Consider the following 13615-nt stretch of genomic DNA (forward strand, 5'->3'; position numbering starts at 1 on the left):
ATTATTCATTATTTTACAGCTGAATTATTTTATTTAAAGCGAAAATTGACTTATACCAGTAGTAGTTTGCAAGTACTTTGTTTCATTTCAATTCTCTTATAGTACACCCCAAGCAAAAAAGTCGTGTTGTCAAAATCAGTTGACAACATAACAAAACAACCACAGAACGAAGTGAACGAACGGAACGAACAGAAGAATGGCCGAGTCGGACTTGCTGTCTTCGTCGACGCTGGAGGCGAACACGACGGAGCCCGTGGGGGCCGGGGCCCGAACCCCGGCAACTCTTGAAGGGGCCGCCGTGGCCTACGGAAGTTTGGTGGTGATGGCCCTGCTCCCGATCTTCTTCGGTGCATTCCGCTCCGTCAAGCACCACAAGGAACAGCGGGTACGCGTGGCATACGCATTTCGCATATGGGAACTTTTTAATAAATTTATTTTTTCCTCGACAGGACTCTGGTGAAACGCCGGACATTATGTCCCATCGTGACGCAGCACTGTTTCCAATCGTCGCCAGTGCCGCCCTGTTCGGCCTTTACATCTTCTTCCAAATTTTCTCTAAGGAGTACATCAACCTTCTCCTCACCGGCTACTTCTTTTTCCTTGGAGTGCTCGCCCTGTGCCATTTGCTCAGGTTAATATATTTCACCCTTACATAACGATAAAATTTTTAGCAGAATTTGATCTTTCTATAAAACAACTGTTTGTACTAAATTTTCATTCTAAATGGATCCGTTCACATAATGTATGTAGCATACTTTTCTACATACTCTTGTATATTTTCGTATGTACAATCTTAAGATGAGAAAATATTAAAATATTTCTGTTATATAATCTTATAATTATTATGTTTAGAAATAGTTTCCTATTAATTTTTGTATTGATTTTTTGTTTCAATTTGTAGTCCCATCATCAGTTCATTGGTGCCAGCAGCCATTCCAAATGTGCAGTATAGGGTACAGATGACCAGGCTTCAGGGTAGTGGTATCTCCTCTGCTGATGAAGACCTTATCAACTACCAATTCAGCACCCATGATCTAGTTTGTCTGCTCTTCTGCACAGTCATTGGAGTGTGGTATCTGATGAAAAAGGTAGAATTTTCTCAAATTTGATTACATCTTTTTATTTCAATAATTTTTGTTATAAAGCACTGGATCGCCAACAATCTGCTGGGGCTGGCGTTTGCAGTGAATGGTGTCGAGCTTCTGGCTCTCAACAATGTGGCCACAGGAGTCACCTTGCTTGGTGGCCTCTTTGTTTACGACGTCTTCTGGGTCTTCGGTACTGATGTCATGGTCACAGTTGCCAAAAGCTTTGAAGCGCCTATCAAATGTATGTATATTTTGTATATGCTAATGTTAAATTGATTTTACTTACATTAATCGACATACATGAAAGATGGGATATAATTTTGATTCTTTTTTGCAGTGGTGTTCCCACAAGACATTTTGGAGAACGGTCTCGCAGCCAACAATTTTGCCATGCTGGGACTCGGCGACATCGTCATTCCAGGCATTTTCATTGCCCTGCTCCTCAGATTTGACTACAGGTTTACAACATCTTATTTAATCACTGAAAGACGTTTAAAATTTTATTTTTCTAGCCGATCTCCAGGAAAGTCGCACTTGTACTTCGCCACAAGCTTCCTGGCCTACATCCTGGGAATGGCGGCCACAATTTTTATAATGCACGTATCTAAGCATGCACAGCCAGCCCTGCTCTACTTGGTGCCAGCATGTGTTGGCGCCACACTCGGACTGGCTGTCCTTCGAGGAGAAACCAAAATTCTCTTCCAGTGAGTATGAAAAATTTGCTTGTTGTTATTTGACTGAAATTTCCATAATAGATACGAGGACTCCCCTTCAAAAGAGGTAACAGAAGGCGATAACAAGGCAGACAAGAAAGAAAAGTGAATCCTGAACAATCTTATGGACTTGTTAGAACTATGAATGAATGTTTTGCTGCGCTGTGTAAATATCCAGTCTGTTTTTTGTTTTGTTGGCGACATCTCTTTTTACTGCATTATTTGTTCATCGCAGAACCAAGTTCTGACTTACAAAATTTTATTCAAAAAGATTCCTACCTAAATGAACTGCACAAGATGCACCTTAAGAGTGTTTCAAATTCCATTGACCGACAGTATATTCGTCAGCCGCGATCAACTAAATGCACATTTCCGTCTAATACCTTAACAGTTCATTTCCCCCATAAGAGAAAAATGCTTCTATTTTTTATTTCAATAAATGTTATGAGCTGAATGTCAACTCGTTATTTTCTTAAATATATTAAATAACCCAATGCTGTAAGCATGCAACTTTTTCATTCGTTAGCAAAAAAATTAGAGACCTGAGCCACGCAAGCCGGGCATTTTTTGCCACTCGTGATCATCCGCCAGCCGCAGCTGAAGTTGAGCCAGCCGCTGACTATTTTTCAATAATTTTTTTACTATCCTTACAAAAAATATTGAATTTCGTATTTCAAAAATTTGAGGATAATACAAAAAAAATCGCGCTTTTTAATTGTAATAAAATTGTTAATAAAAAAATTTTAAAACAAAAAAATTGTTAGTCAGTCGCGACCGATCAGAAATTTGACGGCTCAGCCAAAGCCAGCCGCCGCCTAAAAATCGCGCGGCTGAGGTCTAAAAAAAGGAATGCACTTCATAGGTACAACCTCAGCATACTGGGGCAGTAATGAAGGTTGAACAAATTCTACACTTCAGACTTATTTGCTTAAGATACTATGCAAAGACTGTGAGAAGCCTACAAAATATTTCAACCTCATCTAGATCATTTCCCAACATATTATTTCTCACAAAGGTGAAATTTCATCTCACACATACTGCACATTGACTCACAGGGATATAAGACAAATTAATAAGAACCAAGAAATTGAAAAGAATAATTGAATATATTTCAATGTTTAGCAACAATGCACATTACATAGAATATCTTTTCAAGTATTAAATTAATCAATTAATCCAAAGTACGGGGAACGGAATATTAAAGTTTTCAAGTGCGGAGATACTGGTGAAAAATGAAAATTAGCGCTGGACGAAGACTCGCTCGCATTCCAGAGGCACGTGTTTCCTTTCATTCAAAAGCAGCAGCTTTCTCAGGTGTAGTTTTGAGTAGCAGAGGAGAAGAGGATTGATATATAATAAGAGAACGAGTGAGCGCATAACCTACGAACTGATCTAAGGGGACATAAGTGGCCGAATCAAATTGCATGTCCATCACAGAGGGTCGCGGTAAAGAAATGCAGAGCGCGCAAATCAGCCTTGGGGCAGCGAAATCAACAAAATCGCTTTACTTCGCCTGGTTACACTCGTGAGAATATTAAATTAAGAGAGATTATGCTTCTTCCAGTTCATAACGGTCGCAACTGGTGCAATTTCATTTAATACTCCTCCTCCGCATCTTCAGGGGGTGCAAAGCCATCCTGCACAAATACGAACCAAAGGGTCAAGTACTTCTTAACCGATTTGTTCAGTTGTTACCTCAGTGGCATAAAGGATCTGGGTGATTTTGTCAATAATGGATGAGTCGCCTGGCGTCGCCTCCTGACACAAAACCTCGATGTCCCGCAGCTTTCCAAAGTAGAAGTCGCGCTCCTTCTCAAGGGCCTCAGTAGTTAACTTCATCTCTGCCAGCTAAAAAAAATTTTGACTTCAATAAGATTATTATAAACAGATAATTATATGATTATAAATAATTTCTGAAAATAATATTTTAAAAAATTTAAAAATAGCTTTCAATTGGGGCAATAAAATTAAAAAAAAGTTTTAATAAAATTTATGAATGTAAGCAAAATTAAATAAGTTTACACTAAATAAACATTAAAATGAAACTATTATTGAAATAGATGTATTAAATTGACTTGATAAAAACTTTAAATTAAAATTATTTCAAATGAAATTATTTTGTAATAAAAAAAATTACTTATATGGACCCAAAACCCACCGAGACCCACTGATACCATTGGTCCCGACCGGTCTCGAGCACAATCTCGATGGGTCTCACGTCCGACAAGCGTTTTAACCTTTATTTGACTTTTGTGTGATAGAAAAGTAATTTGAAATTATAGTGTCCTTCAGCAAAAGTGGTGATATTTATGTTTTTCATGTACCTGACTGGTGAGTTCTGAGAGTCTGCTATCGGCAGCGCCTCCGCCCACAGCAGGGTTTGACCTTCTGAGTGGCTGAATCCTGGAGGGCGCATCACCACTGACCTTCCTGGCCGCCGGAGCGCTGGGGGCAACTGCAGTCAGCTTAGGTTTGGCGTCAGGGTTGGCCGAAGTGCTTGGAGCAGCTCCAGCTTCATCTCTGGCCGCAATCGGATCATAGTGCTGACCTGCGTAGTTGGCATCGAAGAACTTCTTGAACCACTGCAGGAACTCAAAGTTGTCTTGGAAACGTCCCTTGACCAGTCGGTCAATTGGGATGATCTAGAAACGAGGAAAATGTAAATGGACGGGCACATGTATTTGTAACGTAACAGGATGGGAGTTCAGTGATTGGAAATGTGATGCCTTTGTATAATTAATACCAGCAAGTGCGGTTCTTTATTGCTATCAAATTACTGGTATGACGACATAACTTCACTTTTTCATTGCAGACAGCAATGCTATAGGATAATTTCAAGAAACTGATTAAAAATTATTCAAAGAACAATACTTTTTTTAATTGTTTATCCCTCTTCGGAAAGGCACTAGCAGTAGCAGACAGGAATAATTTTATTTTTTTGCAAAATCAAATTAATATATTAAAAAATCTTGATTTGAAGCCCATTTTACAAAGAAATTGTTGATAGAAACTACATAAAGTAGGGATAAATATAAATATAGGTGGATATGTCAGCCACCACTACAATTTTTTTAATAGAATAAAAATTTATGAGCTCAATGCTCATAGAGCTAGAAGTTTCTGTTCCGGCTCATAAGCTACAATACAATGTTGTTTAATTTTATAGCTTAGTGCCTTCAATATCTAAATCGTAATATTTTGGAAATTTAATTCATCTATTCACAAATCTAATTATCAATGATTATATTTAATATTTATCAAAAAAATAATTTAATATTTATCAAATGAAAAACTTGAAAAAAACAACCATTATTGAAAGGAAGCGGTTTCTAGATTGAATTATTTATGTTCATACTTTATCAACGTTCATCTTCTTGAAGGAACCCTGCAGAACCTTGAAGTTCTGGATGTATTCATGCTCGAGATTGGTGCGGAACTTAATTTTCTTGAGCAGCACACTGCCCGGAAAGAGCATGTGCATGAACTGACAATACGCAGCCCCTGTGCACAACTCCTCGATCTTGCAGTAGCCAAGCTGCAGACAGTCGTTGACCCAATTGAGCATCTCATGCCGACTCAGGTTCTCCGTTGTCACATTGGTCGAGTACACGTTGACGGCCATCTAAAGAAAAAAAATGCCGAAATTAGTCATAGGAAGCGAATAGGTGCAAATTGAGAGATGGGTTGGGTCGGGTGAGAGAGAAGCTTCTCGCACGTGATTTTTTTAGTCACGTCTAGAGGGGCCAAGGGACACGGGGCTCAGGGTAAGCGGAAGGGTCACAGGCGAGCCTACCATCCTGCAATCCAGCTGCCGAGCAAGCAGAAAAAAGCGAAAAATTCTAGATTATAGCGGTTTGTGAGCGGCTTCAGGGCCAACATGGCGCCGCCGCGGATCGCCGATCGGCGCCGTCCGCTATCCAAAAGTTGGCTGCGAACGGAACTCGAAATGCGGCGATCTGAGGCAGAACTTAATTGGCATCAAACGGGGGCACCGACACTCACCTTGCGGCTGCCGAGAGGGTGGAATGCGAATGTCACAAGCAGCGAGCGTTCTCGGCGCGGTGAATCCGATGCAGCTGTTTACGCACCAGGCACACAGCACAGCGCTCTGCGACTCTCTTTTGTTTCTAGACGCGCCCTGACTGTTTGTGGCGCCAATCAAAGATTTTTTCTCGCAATTATTTCTGCAAAAATCGAATGATTAAACGATTACATATATAGTCATTTTTTACTGATAGTTTTTTATTCTTAATATTATAACTTTACATCACTTTACGTTTATCCTTTTTTGTTTCAAAAAAAAAAAAAAAAAAAAAAATTTGATTGCACACTTGTAATTTTTTAGACTGAATATTTCGAAAAATAATTATACAAATCTGACTGAAACTATAAAATAGTTTATTTAACTTTTAGCATTTGTTGTACTTTTCATCCCAATCCAACAACCCCTTTAAAAAAATCATTAAATACACAATAAAATATTAATTTATATTTACTTTTTATCGTTTATATTTTGCAGATTTTTGTTTTTGGGATTGTGTCTCTTAAAGAGAAATATTTTTCATATTTTTGTCTGACAACAATTTGAAAATGCGCGTGTATTGGCTTGCATAATTGTAAAGAGAAATCTCAATTGCATTCATTTAATGCTAAAGGTTTATTCACAAATGATTTCACTTTATTTTTATCCTAGACGCAAATGCATGTTTTTAACAATTATTATTTTCTTCAATTATTATAATTTTACTTATTTTTGTATGCTAATAAATAATAAACAGGTAGTAAAAAACGGTAAAAAATGCTATCAATAAAACCTTTTGTAAAGTAAAATTTAAAATTGTTCAAATTTTTAAATTATAAAGCTGAATTATTATAGCACTAAAACTTTTTATTTTAAGAGTGGCGACTCCTTTTTTTATAACTTTCTTACATTTAACTTTAAGTGTTATAATATATTATTTTGATTATTACCATTTCTTTCCAACTTTGTTTTATCATAAAATAGCTATGGATATTTGTAATTTTTCTTTTTTCATGCAAGAAATATTACGCATGTTCAAACAATAATTCAGTCGAAATAAATTCATACACAATAACAAAATATTTACAATTAACAGCTAGAGTTCATCAAAGGACTAAAGGACAACCTGTTGCTTCTCTCGTCAAACTTGAAAGAAATCAGGGATATATTCGTGGATGGGGGCACTGGAGATCAAGAAGTTACTCATCAGGTGTGCAATTCGTGCTCGGCGCCCACCAATGACGACGCTCGCGTGCTGCTAATTGCAATTAACGTGCTCGCACCTGGCCAACACCTGGCTTTGGAGAGGAAAGGCAGGTGAGGGAAAGCCCGAAACTCGTCGTTCCACTTCGCGCCTCACGCGCTGGTGGCGCTGATCGCTGGCTAACGCGATTGGTCCAATGCTCTTCTAACCAATGGCAGAGCTGCTTTTCGTGGCGCATGCGCTCTTACACCAGCACCGCCCACTCTGCCGCCGAGAGACGCCTGCGAAAATGGAGACGTTGTTTGTCAGCTGAGCCGCACGTCGTCTAAAAGCCGAATTTTTGAGGTCCGATCAACGTCACGAGGCCTCTAGACCGTCGTCGCCGACGTAGGTGAGTGCCCCCAACAACCTCCACTAGTTGCCGAAGCCCACCGGGGCTTTTAAACCCCTCGGAGAGCCGCATGCCGAACTCTCCTTGGGCCCCGCAAACTATTCACGGCTATTTTGAAGGGCTTTTGATTTTCCAATACGAGATTTTTAGTCTTTAGAGGTCTCTAGTATTGTCCGAGATGTCCGTGGATAATTTTTTTCTGAAAGTAAAATTGCAACATCAACGCGTCCGGATGGAATTCGGCATTGTTTTCGGCTTTGGGGTTTCAGTCCCTGGGGGAGGGGGAGGTAGGTTGCTCGACGGCATTCTCGGTCGGTCGACGTTCGGTCAGACGAGGGGGGGTCGAGAGGAGTGGCGACGTCGCCAATGGTTGTGCGAGCTACCTAGGGCGCCTTCTCTCTGGGTGTTGAGCCGTTCGTTCCTCTCCCACCACCGTGCCTCTCTTCTGCCGACGGTCGCCGCCTTTTGTTTATTTTTTATTCTTTTTCTCTGCCTGCCTGCCTGGCCGAAGCATTTTCATGCGAACAATGCCTATACCGCTCGTGTTTCACTCAATTTGCAGAAGGGAGCAGTAAAATTTATTCTCATAACTTTTTTGCTTACATAAATGAACTTATTTTTCTATTATTAATAATATTATTTAAAACCTCCATGAAATAAAACAATGGAGAAAATATGTCCATAATTTCTATTAATTATTGGATTGAATATCCTCGTTTGGTGGCTTGCTGCTTGGTTGTGGTAAAGTAAAATATTAATAATCTGTAATATAATAATAATATTTTTTATTGTGGAAATACATCAAATTGTTTTTATTCCACTTCCTTTACATTAAATCTCAAATCTCAAAATACACAATATTATTGAAATAATTTGCAAAATTTATGTTATTCTGCTAAGATGTTGTTAGAATTGAATAATTTTATGTAAGAATCCTTAAAAAGAATTATTCTGAAGAGTGTTTTAAATATTTATTTCAACTTTCAAAAATAGAATTTGCATTTTTATAATAATTTTATTTCATTCCATTAATCCCCTAGCTGTGAATTACGTGTCCTTTTTATTTCACGTACGTAATTTTAAAATTTAAGTGAAAAATTTTATATACTTTCTTCCTCCCCTATAACACCCTATTCGTCCGAATGGGTAGTTTGGAAGGGAGGTCAACTCAACTAAGCAAGCAGCTGTGAACCAAAATTGTTTATGTTCTCAGGTTGAAGCGCCTTGCTAGCGATGAACCCTGAACTGAACAAAAACCCCGGGGGTCCGGAGGCCCCCGGTGAACAGCAGCACCAGCAGTCGGTGCAGCAGCAGCAGGGGCCGGCCGAACCCCAGCAGCCCAAGGTGGGCACCCCGCAGCCGTCGCCCGGCATGGCCTCGCCTACAATGGTTTCCCGCGGGCCCACTATGTCCCCGATGACCCCTCAGCAGCCTTTACAGGTGAGCATTGAGTGAAAGAAAAATCAAGGAGCCCTGATGCCAAGTGACAAAAGTTCTCCTTGCAGATGCAGATGGCGCAGCAGCAGAACCAGCAGGCCATGCAGCAGAGCCAACAACAGGCACCCTCGCCTCACCAGCAAGGGCCCCCAATGGCCCAGATCAGCATTCAGCAACCTCAGCAGCAGCACCCGATGGCGCCTCCTCAGCAACAGCAAACACAGCAGTCGCTCGAACAGGCTGCTGCCGTTGCGCAGCATCAGCAAGGGATGCAACAGGTCTTTATTAATTCCTTGATAAACAAATTTATTTTGCCCTTTGAGAAACTTCTTATTTAAAATCATTTAAAAAATTTAATACTTATTTTAAAGTTGAACATAGAGAGAATTAATAAAAAAAATTATCATTTAAATTGTATAATAAGAAGTACCCAGCAGCTAAAATGAAAATTGCTTTTTCAAATAGTTTTGCTAAAATGTGATAATATTATTTAATTTTAATTTTTCCCTCCGTAGATCCAATTGATTCAGCAGCCACAGCATAACCAAATGTACGTCCAGCAAGTTTACAACCCTGCAAACGGACAGTTTCTGTTGCAGCCAGCCAACATGGGATCTCCCATTCAGGCAAGTGATTCTCTTACAATTCTCGAAATATTTTTTTTTGTACTCTTCTGTTTCTTCATAAATTATTCAAAATTGCGCCATGCCATCACCGTTGCCTTATTTATATTTTTTTCATTTTATTTGCGCTTGAGCAGAGCGTTCCAAACGTGTTGCAGCTGCAATCCAAGAACTCGATGGTGCCCCTGCAACACAACAAGCTGCCCGCCGGCCTACTGCCCACCACCCAGGTCTTTCTTTCTCTCCATTGCTGAGCTCGCTTTGGTGGCTGGACAGCTGCTGCTTCCCTGGGACCCCCAAACACTGTCCCCGCATGTCCCAACTTGCCCCCCGCATGCCTTGTTGTGCACCCTCGCTCACACAACCAAAATAGCACACTTAATAATTTCTAGCGTTGATTTTATTCCTGTGAAAATGTCGGTCCTTAGGTTGTTTATTCAAAATTTTATTGAATGACAGGACATTTGAAGTAAGTCATCTTATAACTTGCTAACATAAAAATCCTTTTGATATTGGACGTCAGCTATAAATTTTTGACCAAATAATTATTTAGTTCCCATTCTTATAGTACAACTATGAACTGTCAAAATGTAATGAAGAATATTTTGCCAGTTTTTTTTCTCTCGAGCGAGGTTGCATTTGGCTGAAAAACAAAGCTATAACAGGCAAACTTACAGGGGTGGGTTATTATCACTGGCCAGACAGCTTCCGGCAAAGGTCACCAGATTCTCAAAGAACTGCTGTTGATGTTTAATCTTGTTAGAACCCTTTTTGCAATTTGAACCAACATTTTGTAGTTGGCACTGTGTGTTTCCAGTACAAATGAGTTTGGTATTTCGCGCCAGGTTGTGATTTCGTAGGTGCAGTTTCGAACAACTTTGCTTTTGCATTGCTTCTCACCTTTATTTACTGCCTAGATTTTGTTTTATTTATGACTGACTTTGATGTTTGCCCACAGGTGATTGCCTCTCCGGGCAAGCCATTCCAGCATATGCAGTTCACGCCACAGATCATCACTGCCCAGGGCAAACAAATGCTTCAGCAGGGACAGACAGGTTAGTTGTTTTGTGGTTATTTGTTGTGATTTTGTATACCAACTGTTCAACTTTTGCAGCCTCGTACCCTAGTTATGCAACCATCCCGAGTAGCTCAAGTCAGACTCTGGTTCTACCTATGGGCGTTCTTGCTGGACAGCCCAACCTTATTTCGGCAGCTCAAAATGCCCAGCAGGCCAAGCAGGATATGTCCAAGGTGAGATAAATTCTAGGTGTTGACACAATTAAAAATTCTTATTTTACAAAAAATTATTTTTACACTTCCAACAATCATGAATATTTATTTTATCAAAAAAAGTATAAATTTCAGCAGCATACGGCAGTAAGCAAGGCCGGTGTGCAACAACAGGGTGTCATGCAGCAGCCGCACCTGATCACTACACAAGCGCCTATGATCAACAGCCAGGGCCAGATTGTAAACCCCATCCAACACTATCAGGTGTACAACCACGGCATGCCACAAGGAATCTGGACCTCTGGCAACCTACCCCAGAACACAGTACTGCAGAGTGCCCCTGTCTACATTCGTAGTATGCAGGCTGACGGCAGCTCTCTTTTCATCCCTCAAAATGCGCCTCAACAATCTATGCAGCAGCATAATCGTAACAAATTTGCATTGATTTTCTAACCAGATTGATAAATCTGCTCAATTTTAGCTGCTGCAGCAGCTGCAATGCAGCATGGAGCACCAGGAAACGTCCCTGGGACTCCAGCGCCTCCTCCTCCCATGCAGCAGAAACCAATGCGTCCTGAAGTGCCTGCCAACATCCAGCCTAAGATTACTCAACGAAACCTGTTGCCCTCTGACATCCGACCCTCCGTATCCACACAGACTGCTGGTGCTCAGGCCAAGGTCAGTTAACAGAGAAAAATAATTTGTTTAATTAACGTTAATTTGCCTTCTGTTAATTAATAGCAGCAGGGAGGCAAAATTCGTCAAAAAATGGCCCCTCGAGTGCCGGTACCTGGCCGACCAGCCAAGGGCGACGAGTTTCAGCAAAAGATGCAGCAGATAGTTGACCCTCAGCAACCGCAACCGCAGCCTCCTCAGCATCAGCAGCATCAACAGCAACAAATTGTGTTTAACAAGTAAGTTGATTACAACATGAAATTAAAATTATTGAATGACTTTAGTGCAATTTATTTCCCTGTAATTGTTTTGTAATTCTGTTTTAAATTAAATTTTCTAATTTAAATTAATTCTGCAGCAACCGCTACATAGTAAATACTTTGGGACCACCGACTCAATCCCCTATGGGTCCCGGCATGCCCCCAGGAGTGGGGGTGGCGCCAATGATGGTTGCAACGAGTGTTGACCCGAAAAGTATGCCAGGACCAATGGCCGGAAAGGTCATGCCTATTGCTCTCCCACACCAGATCCCAAAGATTCTGCCCCCTACAGCCACTCTTGTGCCACCTCCGATGCCTCCTGCCCCACCTCACATGATGATGGCGGCACCCCCAGCTCCAATGCCTCCAGTTTTAGCACCACCCCCTCTGCCAGTTGTGCCTGCAAGCAAGGAAGAAGCTCCGACGATGGACAAGGAAACAGCAAATGTCGAACCAGCCGTGGAGCAGCAAGATGATAAAGAAGGTGTGTTTTGTTTATTTTAAGCCCAATTTAAAGATTTCATTCTTGCCCTTTACTCTTTTTAGTTAAGGATGATAAAGAGATGAACGGTGACGTCGAAATGAGCGAAGATGTCAAGGATAAGGGAAGACTGAAGGCAATGGTGAAGCCGCAGCCACACATCCTCACTCATGTCATTGAGGGATTTGTTATTCAAGAAGGTTGATAATGCAATTAAAATTTTTGGCTTATTTTTCAAATTGTTTTTCTATTTTGCAGCATCTGAGCCGTTTATGATTGCAAGACACCAAGAACAGACAGGCCAGATTTCTGACAAGGAGAACCATGTAAACGGATCTGTGGAGACAGACCGTAAGAAATTCTGTCTTGAAATTCCTATTTTTCTCAATATGTTAAATTTTGCAGAAGTTGGTGCCGCGGTGCGGAACAACCTGGCTGTCTGCGAATTCTGCCATAAGACGGACGTCGCCAACAAGTTCAAGAAGTCGAAACGCTTCTGCAGCACTTCCTGCTCCAAAAGGTGAGTTTTCAATTTCTGCCTGCCACCACCTGTTGAAAGTGATTTTCACACAGGTACAATGTCAGTTTCAGCAAGAGGTGCATGGGCGAGGATGGAGCGTCACCAGCAAAGAAACCTGCCACCGAGACTGACCTCAAAAACCCAGTAAACCCACTGATATTTATTATTTATTCCCATATTGTTTTATATCTTAACTAGAACTAGAATTCACAAGAACAAAATATTAAATTAAACTATGTCCTTATTAAATTTCATTTTTTCTTTGAACTAATGTATATTATTGTATTATTTTTTTATTTGTGAATTTATAAATTTCAGAGCGCCAACACTGCTACAAATGATCTCATGGGTGCATCGCCTGCCCATGGCGGTGCAGACGACAACTCTGTTTCGGAGTCTTTGATACCTATCCACGCTGGGTCGAATCCAATGCTTTGGTCGGTCAAGGAAGTTTGCGATTTTGTACAAAGCCTACCTGGCTGTGCAGAGTTTGCAGAAGACTTCCGCCTGCAGGAGATTGACGGACAGGCGCTGATGCTGCTCAAGGCCGACCACCTGATGAGCGCTATGTCCATTCGACTGGGACCTGCACTCAAAATCTGCTCGAAGATTGAGCAGCTGCGCGCACTGGTGCCCGTTGAAAATGTCGCCTCATAATTTGTAAGAACTGGACCTTTATATTGTGCAAACTCTCCGTACCTTGTTGGGCGGCTCTTTTCTACTCCTCATCATCTGATTTTTATTACTTTGAAATAAAAAAGTAAAAACATGACCACTGTAACCCTAAATATTTTTATTGTCAGCGGGTACCATATGAAGTGTTTATTGGAAAAAAATCAAAATAATCAACTCTTATGGAAATAAAAACTGGATGGTGAGCATATGTCAAGAGTATTCTAAAACTCTTAAAGAAATTAATAGGTTCGACCGCCGCTAGGTGGCCTGCCAACATTGTATTATTTTCAATACATA

The 13615-nt window shown here is 40.7% G+C and overlaps 3 protein-coding genes across 12 annotated transcripts; 2 read left to right on the plus strand and 1 right to left on the minus strand.

Moving 5' to 3' along the window:
• Nucleotides 1–135: 135 nt before the first annotated feature.
• LOC132198065 (minor histocompatibility antigen H13) lies at nucleotides 136–2261 on the plus strand. Its single transcript, XM_059621815.1, has 7 exons — nucleotides 136–385; nucleotides 450–631; nucleotides 902–1088; nucleotides 1146–1329; nucleotides 1426–1546; nucleotides 1601–1792; nucleotides 1844–2261. Exons 1-7 carry the CDS (start codon nucleotides 197–199, stop codon nucleotides 1908–1910), a joined length of 1122 nt encoding a protein of 373 aa, XP_059477798.1. The 5' UTR covers nucleotides 136–196; the 3' UTR covers nucleotides 1911–2261.
• A 627-nt stretch (nucleotides 2262–2888) lies between these two features.
• Nucleotides 2889–5955, minus strand: LOC132196364 (microtubule-associated protein RP/EB family member 1). Of its 2 annotated transcripts, none has more exons than XM_059618944.1 (5): nucleotides 5804–5955; nucleotides 5157–5423; nucleotides 4126–4443; nucleotides 3497–3649; nucleotides 2889–3438 (listed from the first exon to the last, which is right to left on the minus strand). In XM_059618944.1, the coding sequence occupies exons 2-5, from the start codon at nucleotides 5421–5423 to the stop codon at nucleotides 3397–3399; spliced, it is 780 nt and encodes a 259-aa protein (XP_059474927.1). In that variant the 5' UTR covers nucleotides 5804–5955; the 3' UTR covers nucleotides 2889–3396. The 2 variants fall into 2 exon arrangements, with proteins under 2 accessions (XP_059474927.1, XP_059474925.1); XM_059618942.1 differs by lacking the exon at nucleotides 5804–5955 and adding an exon at nucleotides 5595–5618.
• A 1322-nt stretch (nucleotides 5956–7277) lies between these two features.
• LOC132196362 (polyhomeotic-like protein 2) lies at nucleotides 7278–13439 on the plus strand. Of its 9 annotated transcripts, none has more exons than XM_059618930.1 (16): nucleotides 7278–7417; nucleotides 8631–8857; nucleotides 8911–9132; nucleotides 9370–9480; nucleotides 9615–9707; nucleotides 10436–10532; nucleotides 10592–10728; nucleotides 10831–11134; nucleotides 11189–11385; nucleotides 11449–11621; nucleotides 11741–12126; nucleotides 12189–12323; nucleotides 12382–12474; nucleotides 12529–12643; nucleotides 12697–12787; nucleotides 12962–13439. In XM_059618930.1, the coding sequence occupies exons 2-16, from the start codon at nucleotides 8651–8653 to the stop codon at nucleotides 13298–13300; spliced, it is 2700 nt and encodes an 899-aa protein (XP_059474913.1). In that variant the 5' UTR covers nucleotides 7278–7417; nucleotides 8631–8650; the 3' UTR covers nucleotides 13301–13439. The 9 variants fall into 9 exon arrangements, with proteins under 9 accessions (XP_059474913.1, XP_059474917.1, XP_059474915.1 ...); XM_059618934.1 differs by having other exon boundaries at nucleotides 12709–12787; XM_059618932.1 differs by having other exon boundaries at nucleotides 11452–11621.
• The last annotated feature ends 176 nt before the right edge of the window (nucleotides 13440–13615 follow it).

This window comes from Neocloeon triangulifer, unplaced genomic scaffold, assembly GCF_031216515.1.
Source record: "Neocloeon triangulifer isolate White Clay Creek 2 clone unplaced genomic scaffold, ASM3121651v1 ptg000012l, whole genome shotgun sequence".
NCBI lineage: Eukaryota > Metazoa > Arthropoda > Insecta > Ephemeroptera > Baetidae > Neocloeon > Neocloeon triangulifer.